The sequence below is a fragment of the Martes martes genome, assembly GCF_963455335.1.
Source record: "Martes martes genome assembly, chromosome: 11".
NCBI lineage: Eukaryota > Metazoa > Chordata > Mammalia > Carnivora > Mustelidae > Martes > Martes martes.
This window is the reverse complement of record NC_137899.1, coordinates 90691580-90708671: the sequence shown is the minus strand read 5'-3', so window position 1 is coordinate 90708671 and position 17092 is coordinate 90691580. Positions and strand designations below refer to the sequence as shown.

Below are 17092 nucleotides of genomic sequence, written 5' to 3'. Positions count from 1 at the left end.
CCGCACTTGGCGTGGAGCCTGCTTGAGTCTCTCCCTTTGTCCCTTTCACGTCCCCCGCACATGCTCTATAATAAAAAAATAAATTTAAAAATAAATTTAAAAAATAATAAATAAAAAATATATTCTTTATGTATACATAACACCAGCACACACACATCCAAACCTACACTAGGAACTTTCTAAAAGGATATGCATCTACAACTGATTTTTATTTGCCCTTCTATTTTCTTCTAGGCATATAGTGTTTTTTCCCCACTAGCTGACAGCAATAAGCTGGGCTACCATTACTATACCCTCTGAAGGTAAAGAAAAAGAGCGTAAAAACAGAATTCCATATATGCAGAATTCTATATATGCAAAATTCATCACTCATAAACTTCAAGCATTTCATGAAAATTTGGAAGTTCCTTAAAATGCCCCATGCTAGAAAACAAATAAAATTACACCCTCACATGCTGTGGATAATAATTACCCAAGTAATAATGGTGGAGGTGAGCTGTAAAAAAGCAATCAATCCATCCTGCTCCTTCTGGGTGATGCCGCGTGAAGGGAGGTGACGGTACTGGACACTATCTGCACTTGGAAGATCCTTCCGGAGGTGCTCATGGTAAAGCATTAAGGAGTGAAAGAAATGTTCCCAGGAAACAGGACTGCCACCTGTTCCCTGAATATTTTCAACTGTAAAGAAAGACAGCACATAATTTCGTTTCAAAAATGTCTAAGCATCTGCTTGGAAATGGAGGGAGAAAATAAATTTAAAGCAATAAACTTTGTCTTTGTCCTAGTTAAGTAGAGTGTGTTGTCTTGTCCAGATTAAGTAGTGTTTTGAAAAAGGGTTAGAATTCCTCTGTAAACTAAAACTCTGGATTAATTTTTCCTCAGCTAAGAATGGGTGGTGCCCATCTAAGTGCAAAGGTAAATTACTTTTGATTTCAGTTATCTACTTTATATCCATAAGAGTTCTGTGTTGTGCTATAATTAGGTAAGGTTACTATATTCTCCATTATATACCAAGCACTGGGCAAGGCAAGCAGGCCTTGACAGAGTAGCCAAAACAATGGCCTTGGAGCTAAGCAGATCTCAGTTCCAATCCTGCTCCTCCTCATGACCTTGGGTAAGTTACTTCTCTAAACCTGTTTCCTCACATGTAAAAATGAAAGTAATAATATCTACCCAACTAAACAGATGTTTAATAACTATTTCTTTCTCTTCTCTTTTGCAGTGTTGCAATTTAACCAGACTTAAGTCTGAAAATTAAATGAGGAAATTGGGAGGATTGATGGAGAAACTGTAAGTACAGAAATTTAGAAAACAAGTACTTACAAACATGAATTGAGAAAATCAAACTCATGTGGCAAGGGAATATATTTTGTTTTGAGTACCAGATGTGTTCTTCAAAGTTTTTATGTATCAATTCTGATTTCTTAAACTGAATTTTATTTTACATATATATATATATATATATATATATATACACACTTTTTTTTTTTTTAAGATTTTATTTATTGGGGCACCTGGGTGTCTCAGTAGGTTAATGCCTCTGCCTTTGGCTGGGGTCATGATCCCAGGGTCCTGGAATCGAGCCCTGCATTGGGCTCTCTGCTCAGCAGGGAGCCTGCTTCCCACTCTCTCTCTGCCTGGCTCTCTGACTACTTGTGGTTTCTGTCTGTCAAATAAATAAATAAAATCTTTACAAAAAAAAAAAGATTTTATTTATTTATGACAGAAAGAGATAGCGAGAGAGGAAACACAAGCATGGGGGAGCTGGAAAGGGAGAAGCAGGCTCCCCGCTGAGCAGGGAGCCCAATATGGGACTTGATCCCAGGATGCTGGGATCATGACCCAAGCTGAGGGCAGCCACCTAAAGACTGAGCCACCCAGGTGCCCCTGAATTATATTTTATAAAGCAAACAGCAGAGCTGCCCAATCTGTGAGACCATCACTAATGCATGAAGCTACAAACGCACTTCTTTCCCATTATTATAAAAATAATTTATACACTTGGTAGAACCAAGAATATAACCAATATTCTTTAATAGGCAGGGGGATAATGAACTCAAGAATGTCACAACAAACTTAGACAATATCCAGATTTTTCTCACCATGACTACTACCATTGACTTTAAGCAGGCTGAAACAGTAGTGGGCACACTGGGGCCCATTGGCCAATCCCTGGAGCATTTTCAAATAAGGAATGTAAATCGTTGGAGGCAATAGGTCACCCATTTGCCTAACAAACTTTGACAAGACAACCTGAAATAGGGAAAAATCAATAGTTTACATAAAGCTTATCTTAATTTTAAGGTAGCATGGACTAGCTAATAAAGACTACATATGAACTAAAACTAAGTGCTCTGATTTAATAATCTGGTATTCTACTTATGAAAAATTATTTTTTCAAGATCATTAGCAATTTAATGCAATTATAGAATATTTTTGTGAACATAAAGTACAATGTTTTTAAAACATCTCAGTGTCACAGAATATAAGACTACTTACGCTTTTTTCTTTTTTTAATCAACGTATAATGTATTATTTGCCCCAGGGGTATAGGTCTGTGATGCATCAGTCTTATACAATTCACAACACTCACTAGCACCTACCCTCCCCAATGTCCATCACCCAGACACCCCATTCGTCCCAGCCCCCGCCCCCCCAGCAACCTTGAATTTGTTTCCTGAGGTTACAAGTCTCTTATGGTTTGCCCTCCTCTCTGGTTTCGTCTTGTTTCATTTTTCCCTCCCTTCCCCTATGATCTTGTCTTGTTTCTCAAATTCCTCCTATCAGTGAGAATATGGTAATTGTCTTTCTGATAGACTTTTTCGCTTAGCCTAATACCCTCTAGTTCCATCCACATTGTTGCAAATGGCAAGATTTCCCTTTTTGATGGCTGCATAATATTCCATTGTGTGTATATATACCACATCTGCTTTATACATTCATCTGTTGATGGACATTTAGGTTCTTTCCATAGTTTGGTTACTGTGGACAAGACTACTTACATTTTAAACAGTAAAGCAATGGAAGAAATTTACTCCTCTAAAATTAACCAGCAAAGTCAGATATACTTGGAAACCAAGGTTCCTGAATCCCAGTCAAATTTAGTATGAAGACCTAGGAACCTGAAAGAATTTTGGATGCTAACCTAAACATACTGTTTCGTGTTCAGCCAATGCCACATTCCTACATTCCTGTTCTGTAAATCCACTTCTTTGTTTTTTCTTTTATCTTGCTTATTCCTTAAATCTAATAACAAACAAAAATACTACTCAGACATTGAGGCTCATTGATTGGAATTCAGAACTGAAAATGTTACAGATCTCTGGAAATCATTGTAAAATCTGTTAGGTATAAGTGATTTTCTAATTATTTAGAAAAATACTCTTATTTTTAAGAGATATCTAGGGGCACCTGGGTGGCTCAGTGGGTTAAGCCTCTGCCTTCGGCTCAGGTCATGATCTCAGGGTCCTGGGATCGAGCCCCGCATCGGGATCTCTGCTCAGCAGGGAGCCTGCTTCCTCCTCTCTACCTGCCTCTCTGCCTACTTGTGATCTCTCTCTGTGTCAAATAAAAAAATCTTTAAAAAAAAAAAAAAAAAAGAGATATCTATTTACCCAGGAAAAGGGGAAATGCCATGCTGTCTATAACTTTAACGTACTCCGGCAAAATCAAAGTAGTAAAAATAGCAGTAGTAGATGAAGCAGACAGGGCAAATGTTAATAGCTATTAAAATGCTGGGTGTTCATTATAATTATTCTCTCTTCCATATGTTTGAAATATTTCATAATATATTTTTTTAATCTTCAAAAAATTTTAATAAGCCCTTCTCTAAAACATTTTTATAAATGGGGAGTAAAACAATAAATGTAAGAAATGCAGTAAAGAGAAAAGGTACCTGATCCCAGACTCTAGCATAACTGAAAATTATTCAACATGAAAGCTTCTAGAAGACCAAATCCCAAAAAGATGAAGATAGATACTACAATCCATCTTATTTGCTACTGCCTATCATACTTAACATAGAATAGAAAATGGACTTTTTCCACATCATCTATTGACTCACAGGCATTTTGTCATCAATTCTAACTTCTAAACCTTTCCTTCTACTACTTATACCTCTCCTATCTTCCCCAACTTGTTAATAATGGTGTATATATTGGGGGCACTCGGCTGGCTCAGTCTGTGGAGCATGAGGCTCTTGATCTCAGGGTTGTCAGTTCGAGCCCCACACTGAGTGTGGAGTTTACTTAAAAATAAAATCTTAAAAAATAAAAATAAAAAAAGGAATGATGTACACTGGTTATTGTCATGCCTGTTGAGGAAAGACTAATATTAATACCAAGAGAAGTCAAATAAGTGACACATAGAAAGACTATAGACACCTGTCTACAATTGGACACATACCTAGTATGTTACAAAAGGCTAACTACATAAATGATCAGAACTTAGAGTTTCAAATATCCTTAAGAAAAGTGTACATTTTTAAGTTACACAAGTGGTCATTGTGTTAACGGCAATAACATCAGGAAATAACATTTGTTCATGGTTCAAGACTCCCAATTATCATACCAAGGCAGAAAAGTAAGAAAACTAAGAGCTCACCTGGCGTTGAGGGGGTCGCTGATGAGCTACCCCAAGGTAAGAACCCATGATTGTGGAAGTCTGAAGAGGTTCTGAGGGACACCAATATTCGAGAGCAAGCTCCAAATTAAAAGGGTTCTTTTTATATAGCTCACCAATCTGCAAAATGTAAGAAAACTGAGTGAAAATGCCTTTAACTCAACAATTACTTTTAAGTGAAAATTCACATTTTTATGGAATTCACTTGTATATTTAAGACATTAAAACCGAAACTTTCCACAGTTATGGAGTAAATAATGGAAGGAGGCAGAGATGACCATTCATCCAGTGTAATGGCTTACCAAGAGCATTAAGTGTTCCAGATCTCTTCTAAGTGAAATGGGAGGTTCATTACCCATCTGCATACTCATATGAATTATTCGAGCATCTTCATCTGCCCGATTCCTCAACTGCTTCACCTATTAAATACATTACAGACAGCTTAATATGGAAATTTAGTATACAGGTCAATAATACAGAAATTCAGCAACTAAGAGTGATTATATAATATAAAAACTGTTTAAACATCTATTCCACTTTACTGACATGAAGAAATAGATCAGGAATTGTGTGATACCACTATCCATAATTTATAATATCTTAAAATGTCAATGCATTTTCCATTACAGAGAAGTTGAGTTTTAAAACTACACTCTTGCTCAAAAGGAACATTACTGACATTTTGGGCAGGACATTTCCTCACTGGTTTGGATCATCCTGAATACTGCAGGACAGTTTAGCATCTCTGGACTACCTACTAGCTACCAATAACCCCACCAAAGATATTATAATAAGGAAAAATGGTGCCATTAATTTCCCAAACACTCTCTGGTGGACATTACTGCACTGGCTAAGAACCATTACCTTGTAACATTTGTGTGAACTAAATGTCAACTGATATAAGAAAATACTCCCTTTTACTTATTTTTTTTAAAGATTTTATTTATTTATTTGAGAGAGAGACAGTGAGAGAGAGCAAGAGGGGAGAAGGTCAGAGGGAGAAGCAGACTCTCCATGGAGCTGGGAGCCCCTCGATCCCTGGACTCCGGGATCATGACCTGAGCTGAAGGCAGTTGCTTAACCAACTGAGCCACCCAGGCGCACAATACTCCCTTTTAAAAACAAAACAAAAAGAGCTAGACAAACCCACAATTAAAGATTTCAATATTCCTCTCTCAATATTTAATAGAACAAGTATACAAAATCTGCAAGAACATGGAAGACTTAACACTATCAACCAAATCTACCTATTGGCAGTTACAGAATACTCCATAGAACAGCAGCAGAATATACATTCCTTTCATGTGTGCACAGAACACTTTCCAAGATACACCATATTCTAAATCATAAAACAAACCTCAGCCAATTTAAAATAAATTGAAATCCTATAAAGTATGTTCTCTGACCACAACAAAAATAAACTAGAAATCAGTTTTACTGAGATACCTGGAAGCCCCCAAATATTTAGAAATTAAACAATACTTCTAAATAACCCACTGATCAAAGAACTCTCAAGGAAAATTACAAAACATTAAATTGAACAAAAAAGAAAACACAACATATCAAAATTTATGTGACACAGCTAAAGCAATAGAGATAAGTGTGTAACATTAAATATTTGTATTAGAAAAAAAGTTTCAAATCAATAATCTAAGCTTCCACCTTAAACTGAAATGAGAAATGCAAATGAAGCCCAAAGCAAAAGAAAGAAAATAATGTAGCGCAGAAATCAGTAACAGTGAAACAAAGTATAAGAAAATCAATGAGAAAAAAAAAAAAAGAAAATCAATGAGGCCAAAATCTGCTTGTTTAGAAAGTTCAATAAAATTGATAAACTTCTAGCCAGGTTAATTAAGAAACAAAAAGAGAAGATGCAAAAAAAAAAAAAAAAGAGAGAGAGAGAAAGAGCAAGAAGATGCAAATTACCAAAATTAAGAATGAAAAAGGAAACAACATTACAGATCCTACAGGCACAATCAATATAATAAAGGAATATTAGCAATAACTTTATGTTAATCAATCTGAATAAAAAGGACAAATACACTGACACACACAAACCAAAGCTCATTCAAGAGACAGATAACCTAAATAAAATTAAAAAAATAAAAATAAGTGAATATTGTTTAAAATCTTATAATTTTAAAATTAAAATAAAAATATTAAACGTTTGGGGCGCCTGGGTGGCTCAGTGGGTTAAAGCCTCTGCCTTCAGCTCAGGTCATGATCCCAGGGTCCTGGGATCGAGCCCCGCATCGGGCTCTCTGCTCAGCGGGGAGCCTGCTTCCTCCTCTCTCTGCCTGCTTCTCTGCCTACTTGTGATCTCCCTGTCAAATAAATAAAATCTTAAAAAAAAAAAGTATAGGGGCGCCTGGGTGGCTCAGTGGGTTAAAGCCTCTGCCTTCGGCTCAGGTCATGATCCCGGCGTCCTGGGATCGAGCCCCGCATCGGGCTCTCTGCTCAGCAGGGAGCCTGCTTCCTCCCTTCTCTCTGCTTGCCTCTCTGCCTACTTGTGATCTGTCAAATAAATAAATTAAAAAAAAAAAAAGTATAATTAAAAAAAAATTAAACGTTTAATTTTAATTTTATTAAAATTTTATTAATTTTTATTTGGTTTATATATATTTTATGTATTTATATAATTATATATATTTATATTATATTAGGTATATTATATATTTATATATTCATTTTATTCTATTTTTATATTTTATATTTTATTTATTATATAATCAATATATAGTATATATGTTACATAGTTAAAATATAAATTATATAATTAAGAAAATTAATTAAAATTTTAATTTAAAAAATATATATATTGGGGTGCCTGGGTGGCTCAGTGGGTTGAAGCCTCTGCCTTTGACTTGGGTAGTGATCCCGGGGTCCTGGGATCAAGGCCCGCATGGAGCTCTCTGCTCAGCAGGAAGCCTGCTTCCTCCTCTTTCTCTGCCTGCCTCTCTGCCTACTCTCTCTCTGTCAAATAAATAAAATCTTTAAAAAAATTTTTTTAAATTATATATTAAAAATAAAAAATTTAAATTTTTTTAAAAATAAAAATATTTAAAACATTTAAAAATAAATAAATAAATTTTAAAAAAAGAGACAGATAACCTAAATGCTCCTATATCTATCAAAGAAATTCCAGTATCCCCAATTGTGTGAATTCACTCTTTATACTATTCAAGCCATTTATGATTATCTTTCCATAATCAAAGTCCCATCTGGACTACTGATTAGGAAACACTTAAGTCTTAACCTTTCTACGGCCTTGTTTCTGCAAATGTAAAATGAAAGGATTAACACACTTCTTCCTATTCCAAAATTCTGTGATGTTAATCTACCAAGTCCTTCCAGGTTACTGAGGGTTCAAGTTATCTGTTAAAGTATTCCTTGACTATTCTAATCCTGAGGGAACTATTCTTAGCCTATATAAATCCATAAATTTACTGTCTATACTTCTCATTTACTTACTGTTACTACCTAATCTCTCCAACTAGATTATAAATTCTTTTCTGGTAAGGAATGAGTCTCCTACTTGTCTTCTTCACAACTCCTAGTATAGTACCTGGCACACAGGAGTAACTCAACAAACATTTAATTTATTAAAAAATGAATAAGCACTTCACACCTTGATTGTTTGTTGCCACTTGAGGTAATCTTTCCATTTACCTTATGTGCTTCAGGGGAGGGGGTATAATAGCTGAACTGTACAGCAGAATTATTATAAGCATAGGTTCTTTAGGGGGGCTTTATAAAAATATACATACATAAAAAGTGAGTTCAAAGGGCTTTTCTCCCTCATTTATTTCCTGACCCCATTTTCATGGCTTCCTTGGCACAAAGCTGCACAAAAAGCATATGTTCTGAAGAAACTGTCTGAAATGGCTCTAAGAATTCTTTTTTCGATCAAAGTTACAGCTCAAACTCTTTATTCGAAAGGAGTCTTTGCATTTGTTTCTTAAATCCATTACATTACCTGTATCCAATGCAGAAGTCCACTTATACACTGTAATTAAGAGTATATACAATTATCTATAAAACTGAGATTTTCCACTATGCCTCTTCCAAATCATGTATAAATATATAAGACAATCTAAGCATTGATTTTGGGGTATCATGGCATTAATAATTCTCTACCCACAGAAATTTAACTATTACTCTCTCCTTATAAGCTATTCTCAGTATCAAATATTTTGTTCTTTTAGCTTAGTCTCAATTAACAGGTCTTTTTTCATTTTCATAAATAACTAATTCAAAAGCTGTAACACAATTATTGTCAAATCATAGTCTACAATAAAAAATTTTATTAGTTTCCAAAACAAAGTTAATTTATCAGTTTTATTATTTTATAAAATTTTTCTACTACTTTTTACTTATCTTACATTATTAAACCTACCTTCATTGGCATAAGTGCAAGGAAATCTGTGATGAGATTATGGATTCTACGGATATAAAATTCCTCTTGATAGAAGTTTTCTGATACCACTACCGATTCAGTGAGGAACAGGAAAACATTGTCAGCAATTGCGAGCTCTGCCATTGCTTCATCTGCTTCTGTGAATTCAGCCAGAGCTGGAAATATATTAGGAAAACAGCATGGAGGAAAAGTCATTCAATTATACTATCTCAGAATACTCTGTTGATGTTTCAAAACTCAGGTATCTTCTCAACCTTCAAGCATGTGCTATGCACAAAATAAGACTGTATTACTGTAACTGACTCAAAAACTCAAAAGAGCTACTGAAAAAGTACATTAGAAAACCACATGCTCAGGGCACCTGGGTGGCTCAGTCAGTTAAGCATCTGCCTTCAGCTCAGGTCACGATCCCAAGGTCCTGGTAGCAAGACCTGCATCAGGCTCTCTGCTCAGCGGGGAGTCTGCTTCTCCTTCTCCCTCTGTTCCCCCACCACCCCCCGCAGCTTGTGTACATGCACATTCTCTCTCTGTCTCAAATAAATAAGATCTTTAAAAAAAGAAAAAAAAAGTGCTCTTCACAGTAACATCATGAGCAATAAAAAGTTACTTCAGAGATATATTATGTAATACTGATATAGTCAGGGAGTTATTATCAAAACATTAACATATGAAAATGATGTTAAGGCTTTAATCTCAAAGAGATGAACTAGGATCACTCAGAAAGAGTCGTCACAGCTCATAAGTGTGACCAAGACCTGAATACGACCACATTAAGTAACTCATCTAATTTGATAGCAAAGTAATAAAAATTGAAAAACTAAACCTTAACCTAAAGACAAACTGGTCTACTTGTAACTTCTTTTAGCTTTTAATTTAAAAAAATTCAAACAGGTACCTGAAAATAGACCAATATAATGAACCACCACAAACCCCATTAGCTAACTTCAACATTATGCATTTATGGTCATAATTCATCTAGATCTCCACGCATTCCCAAATGAGATTTAAGCAAATGCCAGATAATTTAACATTTCATTTGTAAGTATTTCAGTATACAATTCAAAAGAATACTTTAAAAACAAAAGAAAAATTGGGTGCCTGAGTGGCTCAGTGGGGTAATCATCTGCCTTCAGCTCAGGTCATGATCCCAGGGTCCTGGGATCGAGCACCGCATCAGGGTCCCTCCTCAGCAGGAAGCCTGCTTCTCCCTCTCCCTCTGCCACTCCCCCTGCTTGTGCTCTGTCTAATAAATAAATAAAATCTTTAAAAAAATAAAGAAAAAGAAACCATACATGCAAATAACATTATACCTTAATACCATTATATCTCAAAAAAACAATTTCTCAGTATCAAATATCCACACAGGAATCAAATTTACAACTATACCATAAACGTTATAAAAGATTTCAGTTTGGTTTTTTGCTTTTTGCCTTTTTGAGCAATTTGTTTGCTTGAATCAGGATTCAAATAAGATCTACAGATTATGTTTGAGTGATAAACCTATAGACTCCTCCTTTGTCTTTTTGTCACCTGCCCTTTATTCACTGTAAGACACTGGACTTTTATCCTCTAGTTTCCACAATGTGGTTTGACACCCATCCCAGCGGTATAGTTAACATACTCCTCTCTCTGGTTACACTAAAAAATTGGTAGTTTGATTTAAAGACTTGATCTGACCTACCTTCAATTTTTTTGGTAAAAGTATGTCACAGGTGCTACTGTGTCTTTCCATCAAGAAATACATTGTTGCTTGCTTCTTTTAAAACATAAAACTGCTAGTTACTTTGTGGTAATCTGGCTTTGGAAAAGAATTACTATGTAGTTCTTTCTACTTGAGCGTCATTAAGACCAAATACAGAGTGTGCTACTCAAAGTACACTTTCATTGCCTTGAAAAGGGTCAGGAAAAGATACAAGCCAAGAGTTTCAACCAGAGGAAAACAGATGGGTTTTTATGTTTTATTTTGCATTTTGAAATAAAGGCTGCTTATCTACGGATACCATACCTACCCCTTGAGAACGAAATAGTTTAATTCTTTATGACTAATAGTTATTATTAAAATTACTAATTAAATACTAATAACAATGACTCATTACAAAACTTCACTTGAACTCAGAAATACTGGAATTGAAATCACATGATGATCAATTCAAGAACTATTACTTGAAAACTATTTATTTAGGTAATAAAGCAGATTAATATATTAATGTAAATTGAGTGTTAATGCCTAAAAAGTTTTTTGAAATTTTGAAGTTTAATAAAGTTTCAAATACTGTAAGTTAGTGAACATGTTTGCGAAATTCTTCAGAAGTCTATGAAGACAGTAGTAACTAATTGTTCAAAATTCCTATTTTATTACAATTTGTCTGGGGGTGCCTGGGTGGCTCTGTGGGTTAAGCGTCTGCCTTCGGCTCAGTTCATGATCCCAGGATCATGGGATGGACCCCTCACCGGTCCCACTCCTTGTTCAGCAGAGAGCCTGCTTCTCCCTCTTCCCCACCCCTTGCTTGTGTTCCCTCTTTCTCTTTCTGTGTCAAATAAATAAATAAAATCTTCAAAATTATTTTTTTGCGATACCACTATTTCAAACTTTACACTCAAGGCAAAAAAAGAAGCCAAAAGAATCACTGGCTCTAAGGAAAATATTTCATAAAAGTTCTTTCGGGAGACAGGGGCAAACTGTGTATTTCACCACATTCCAAAGCTTCATTTAACGCAACTCTAGATACCTTCCTGTGCTCATGCTTATATATATATCAAAGATAATACCTCTTTCAAAATACCATTAATGTTGATAAGTTCTTTCTCGTAACTAAATTATCCACAATCAATTTACCTGTCACATCAGGTAGCTGAGATATTCCTCTCAATGCCAGTGCCCAGGCAAGTCTAACAGTGGCTTGCAGCCCAGGCAGTTTCCAAAGCTGTGAGTCTTGAAGGCGGGAGTGAATTGTTGCGATGTACTGTCTTTCTGTCAGCAAAGGAAGCTGATGAATCATATCTGAAAACACAAAAATCGACCACTATACTGAAAAGTGGAGAAATTCTCACTTTTGATAGACAGGAATAATGTCTAAAAATAAGAAAATCAGAGTACTCTTATCAAATAACTGTGACTAATTAACATTAATGTTTGACAAACCAAAAAAGATATTCCACCGCAAAAATCATATGCAAACTCAAAGAGGCAATTGACAATAATTCTAAATTTTAGTTTTATTTTTTAATTTTTTAATAAGTGTACCACAAAACTTTTAAAAAACAGTTAAAGAGTCACTCATTTCTTCTGTATTTAAATTCTAAAACATATTGGGGCACCTGGCTGGCTCAGCCTCCTGATCTTGGGCTTCTAAGTTCAAGCTCCACATTGGGTGTAGAGATTACTTAAAAATAAAGACTTTAGCTCTCTCTCCCTCTCTCTGCCATGTGAGGACACAGCATGGCCATCTGCAAGCCAGGAAGACAACCTTCATCAGGACCTAATCCTCCATGTTGGTATCTTGATCTCTGACTCTCCAGCCTCCAGAACAATCTGGGTGGTTCAGTGTATTAAGCGCCCAACTCTTCATTTTGGCTCAGGTCACAATCTCAGAGTCATGAGATCGAGCCGCTCTATGCTGAGCATGGAGCCTGCTTAAGAGTCCCTTCTCTTGGGGTGCCTGGGTGGCTCAGTCGTTAAGTGTCTGCCTTCAGCTCAGGTCATGATCCCAGGGTCCTGGGATCAAGCCCCACATTGGGCTCCCTCCTTGGTGGAAGCCTGCTTCTTCCTCTCCCACTCCCCCTGCTTGTGTTTCCTCTCTCGCTGTGTCTCTCTCTGTCAAATAAATAAATAAAATCTTAAAAAAAAAAAAAAAAAGTCCCTTCTCTTCCTCTCCCTCTGCCCCCACCCCACAGCTTATACATTCTCTCTAAAAAAATAAAACAAAATCTTTAAATCAATAAATAATAAAATACAAATCAATGTCATTTAAAGATTAAGAAAGATATAATTTGGGGCACCTGGCTGGCTCAGTTGGTAGAGTATATGACTCTTGATATCAGGGTTGTGAGCCTGAGCCCCATGGTGGGTGATGGAGTTACTTAAAAATAAAATCTTAAAAAAAAAAAAAAAAGAATTTTACGAGATAAATAAATGCCTCAATTTAAAATATCAAGCAAAAACTGGCCAAAACAAAGGATCCAAATTGCAAACAAGTATCTATTCTGATTACAACAAATGAAATTGCTAAATAATAATAATTTTCAATTTACAGTTCAATTATACTAGGGTACTTCAAAAAAGCACAGGATTCTGAATAAATAATAGAATGGGAAACACCACTAACACCTAAGAATTCATTTATTTTACTTCATTATTTTCTTGTATTTCCTTCTGTTGTCAGTGGTTCCCAATCTTTAACCAAGAACACATTCATTATTTAATTTCCTGTATTTTAAGTCTTCATCTACAACTATACATGTACTAATAATTCACTTCTCCCATTTAATCAAACATATACACAAAAAACAGCAAGAAATTACAATTAAAATGAGTTAATACTAGCATTCTAAATTGATTAAAATTGCAATCTAATACAAAACCTTCCATTTTAGCCTATGAAACCTTCTAGGCATTTCATTTTGCTTTTGAAAGTCCCACTTACCAGCTTCCATTAACACAGTCTACCTCTACTTAATCTGTGCTTCATTTCATTCAAGACAGGATATCTGACAAATGCAACAACTGGCAGCATTCCTAGATGAGCACAGGTACCACTAGTCTGTGACAGGTAAAGCATTGTGTGACAATGTGACTGGAGGAAAGGGGTACTTATGTTTTCCATAAGCCTTTCCCAATGCCTAAGGATGGTCACCAAACATGAGTGGAAAATGTCTATTCTCCTTATATACCTACTGAGAGAACATGCCGATGATACGATCAAAAGTGGACAGGGGATAACTGTTCAAATAAGTACGAGTATCTATGACGTTAAAAGGCAATGATCTTCCAATAATCCTGGGGAATCATTTTTAAGATCCTCATTTCTAAGCAGTAACTATAACGTTACCAAGTGACAATATAAATTAAAGAGGATATATTACTAAAAATGATAATTATCCTCCCTTAGAAAGTTTTCATGAAAGATTTGAAATGTGAATAATATAGAAAGGAACAAGCAATTAATTAGGAATGCAGAACTCATGATATATATTACCTAACTTTTACCACTCCCCTATTCCAAAACTGAAAAGGACAATAGAGATATCTAACAGGGTGCATATTTATAAAATGTGATCTTATATCTAAATATTCAAAAACTGATGAATTACACACACAGGAATACAGGAATAAAATACATAATTTTTTATTTTAGGAGTTAAAATAGTTAAAATAATACCCTACTTAAACGTTACCTCCACAATTTAACCTGATTTTTTAAAAACAAAGACATTAGTAGGTACAGAATTCAATACCGTCTCGTTCCTCTGTGCTTTGTTCTATAAAACTGATATCAAAGCAGTAGAGAAGCGCCATAAGAAGAGCCAGATTCACTGCATCCAACGAGCCATTAGCCTCAACTGTCATTTTTTCCAAATGTCCAATAAGAAGTAGAGTGTCATCTTTGCCTAAAGGTGACTGACAAGCCCAGGCAAAAAGGCTTTCTGCCAGAGACTGCCTGCACTCCTTGATGAGATCAGAAACCTAGAGATAAAAATGATTATCAGTATACATAAATCACAGTGAAGCCTGGTCTTATTTCAAAAAGTAAACTACCTTTTACAAAGCTAACTAACTAAATAAATCTATCTGAATCCACAAGTAACTCTAAAATCTCACATCTAGAATTCTAAACAAACTCTATTATTAATTCCTTATTTTACATTCCAACCTCCTTTATGCAATGACCAATTCCTTCAAGAGTTCATTCCAGAAAGAGCTACAATAGCACGTAAGAGACTAGAAAGAAGTGGAAACAGTTGTAAGTCAATTTTGGATACAGATACCCATACATTTCAATGGGCATTAGCAATTTTCGTATGCCTGTGTTAGAATGTTCTAAATGCTATGACTTTTCTGCCTGAGATCTGACACAGATGACCATGAACGGATTAACATTAAACCCTTGCCTCTTTTCGGTGTTTTTCACTGCCCAAACCTCTCTCTCGCTGTAGTTTCTCAAACTCATTGTTCACATCAATCTGTGACACCAGAGTAAGGACTTTGTAAGTCAATCCTTGCTCCATCAGCTCCTCTGTAAAGCGTGTTGTCATGGAAACCAGCTCTGGACTGTAATGAAAAGAAATCAATGGAGAAAGTTACAAGGAACAGTCACGTCTATGCTTCATCATACAGATACAGCAATTGTTCTTGACAATAATGTTTCATTACTGGAAAAGAAACAGAATGAATTATAACCCAGCTCTTTTCATCCTTGCTATATAATTAGGTGTCAATAAACTTCTAACCATAAATTGTTTTTTATTTGTAAACAAAATAAAGCAGCTTTAATCTGTCACTCTTTATGGAATACTCAGTTATATTACTGATTTTATTTAAATTATACACACTAAAAGGAGAAATTTTTGTTATTTCTAATAATTAAAATAATAATCAGTCAAGTAATTTCCAAAAAAGCTCTGAAATCCTAAGAAGCAAACAGACCTGAGTTCGAGGGTCCATGTTTTTCCTCGTCTGGACTGTACCAAGGCTTTCAGGGAATTTGCAATGCACCGTTTTCCATCCCAGTATAAAAGAACAGCTACTAATCCTCTGGTGAGACCAGGAAAATGTGGCTGTTGGTGCTCTCCTAGAAAAGGGAGTTGAGAAATAATTTGGTAAGTATGTGTTTAGGAGGAGACAAAAATTACCATACCAATGTTCGGTTCAGAGAAATCACAGAATTTCAGGGTTCTAGAGGACCGTAGGACTCCTCTACTTCAAACACTGTTTTCCTCCTTCCACATCTTCAAGAAGCCATCCAATCTGTGCTGGAACACCAGCACTGACATGGAACTCACCGTTTTCCCAAACTCTCAGTCTCACCTTCATCTACGATTTCCACATGCTAGTCTCACTTGGTCCACTGAATCTAATGATATTTAATGCCCATTTCCCCTCTTTCACACGAGATCTTTCAAATGTTTGGAAGGTTTTTCCCCTTGAGTTTTCTCTGAAAAGTAAATAATCTATTCCTACATTTCTAGTTCACTCACCCTTTTAACTGTTCGCGTTTGAGTAAGTTCCACTTTCGTCTCCTTTAGTTTTGGTTTCATTTCCTGAGGCTGGTTGTCTTCTCCCCAAAACCCAATCACTCCACTCTCTCCTGTCCCCAAATTCATCTCATGGCTCACACCTCTGTACAGGCCATTCCTTGTCCCTGGATGCCTTTCGTCCTCCTGAGCGTATACGTATTTCAACGCCTAGTTCAGGCCTCATGAACTTTGTGAAGGCTTCTCTGTACACCCTGAGGTCAATTTAATCCCTTTGCCTCTGGACCATACTAAATCTTGCATAAACTGGCATCAATGCACTTTCATGTATAATTACTTGTCTCCATGTTTTTCTCAATTACTAGACTATGAGCTCCTTTACACTAGTTGAAGTTTCATTTGTGTTTCTATCCGTGGAGTCTCAACACAGTGCCTAGCCATGATAAACATAAAATAAATGTTTGTTAATGAAAGTTTTGAGTTAAACTCAAAACTCAAGCCTATCCAGTTAACATTTCTATAATAGAGTGGGAAAATTACCTTCCTCCTTCCCAGTATCATACTTCTTTTAATGCAGTTTTAGGTCAAAAAGGATTTTGGAAGCCACGTGATAACTTTAAACATATGAGACTTTCTTGGGGCGCCTGGATGGCTCAGTCGGTTAGGTGCCCAACTCGAGTTTCAGCTCAGGTCATGATCTCATGGGTTGTGCAATCGAGCCTCTCGTGGGGCTCCATGCTCAGTGTAGAATCTGCTTGAGATGCTCTCCCTCTGCCCCTTCCCCCACTGGCATGCACACACACTCTCTCTTTACATGTAACTATTCTGCTTAAAGCCCCTGTCAGCAACTTCCCACTGCAATTA

At 35.9% G+C, this 17092-nt stretch overlaps 1 protein-coding gene across 1 annotated transcript in view; it reads right to left on the bottom strand.

The window, feature by feature from the left end:
• NUP205 (nucleoporin 205) overlaps positions 1–17092 on the bottom strand; it is a gene marked incomplete at its 5' end in the record, with an annotated part of 81906 nt that overhangs the window by 55417 nt on the left and 9397 nt on the right. Inside the window, 9 exons of the mRNA XM_080818788.1 lie at positions 473–678; positions 2103–2253; positions 4603–4740; positions 4923–5039; positions 9017–9192; positions 11874–12038; positions 14492–14720; positions 15146–15305; positions 15681–15825. Of these exons, the coding sequence (XP_080674914.1) occupies positions 473–678; positions 2103–2253; positions 4603–4740; positions 4923–5039; positions 9017–9192; positions 11874–12038; positions 14492–14720; positions 15146–15305; positions 15681–15825 (1487 nt within the window). The remainder of the gene's footprint in view (positions 1–472; positions 679–2102; positions 2254–4602; positions 4741–4922; positions 5040–9016; positions 9193–11873; positions 12039–14491; positions 14721–15145; positions 15306–15680; positions 15826–17092) is intronic.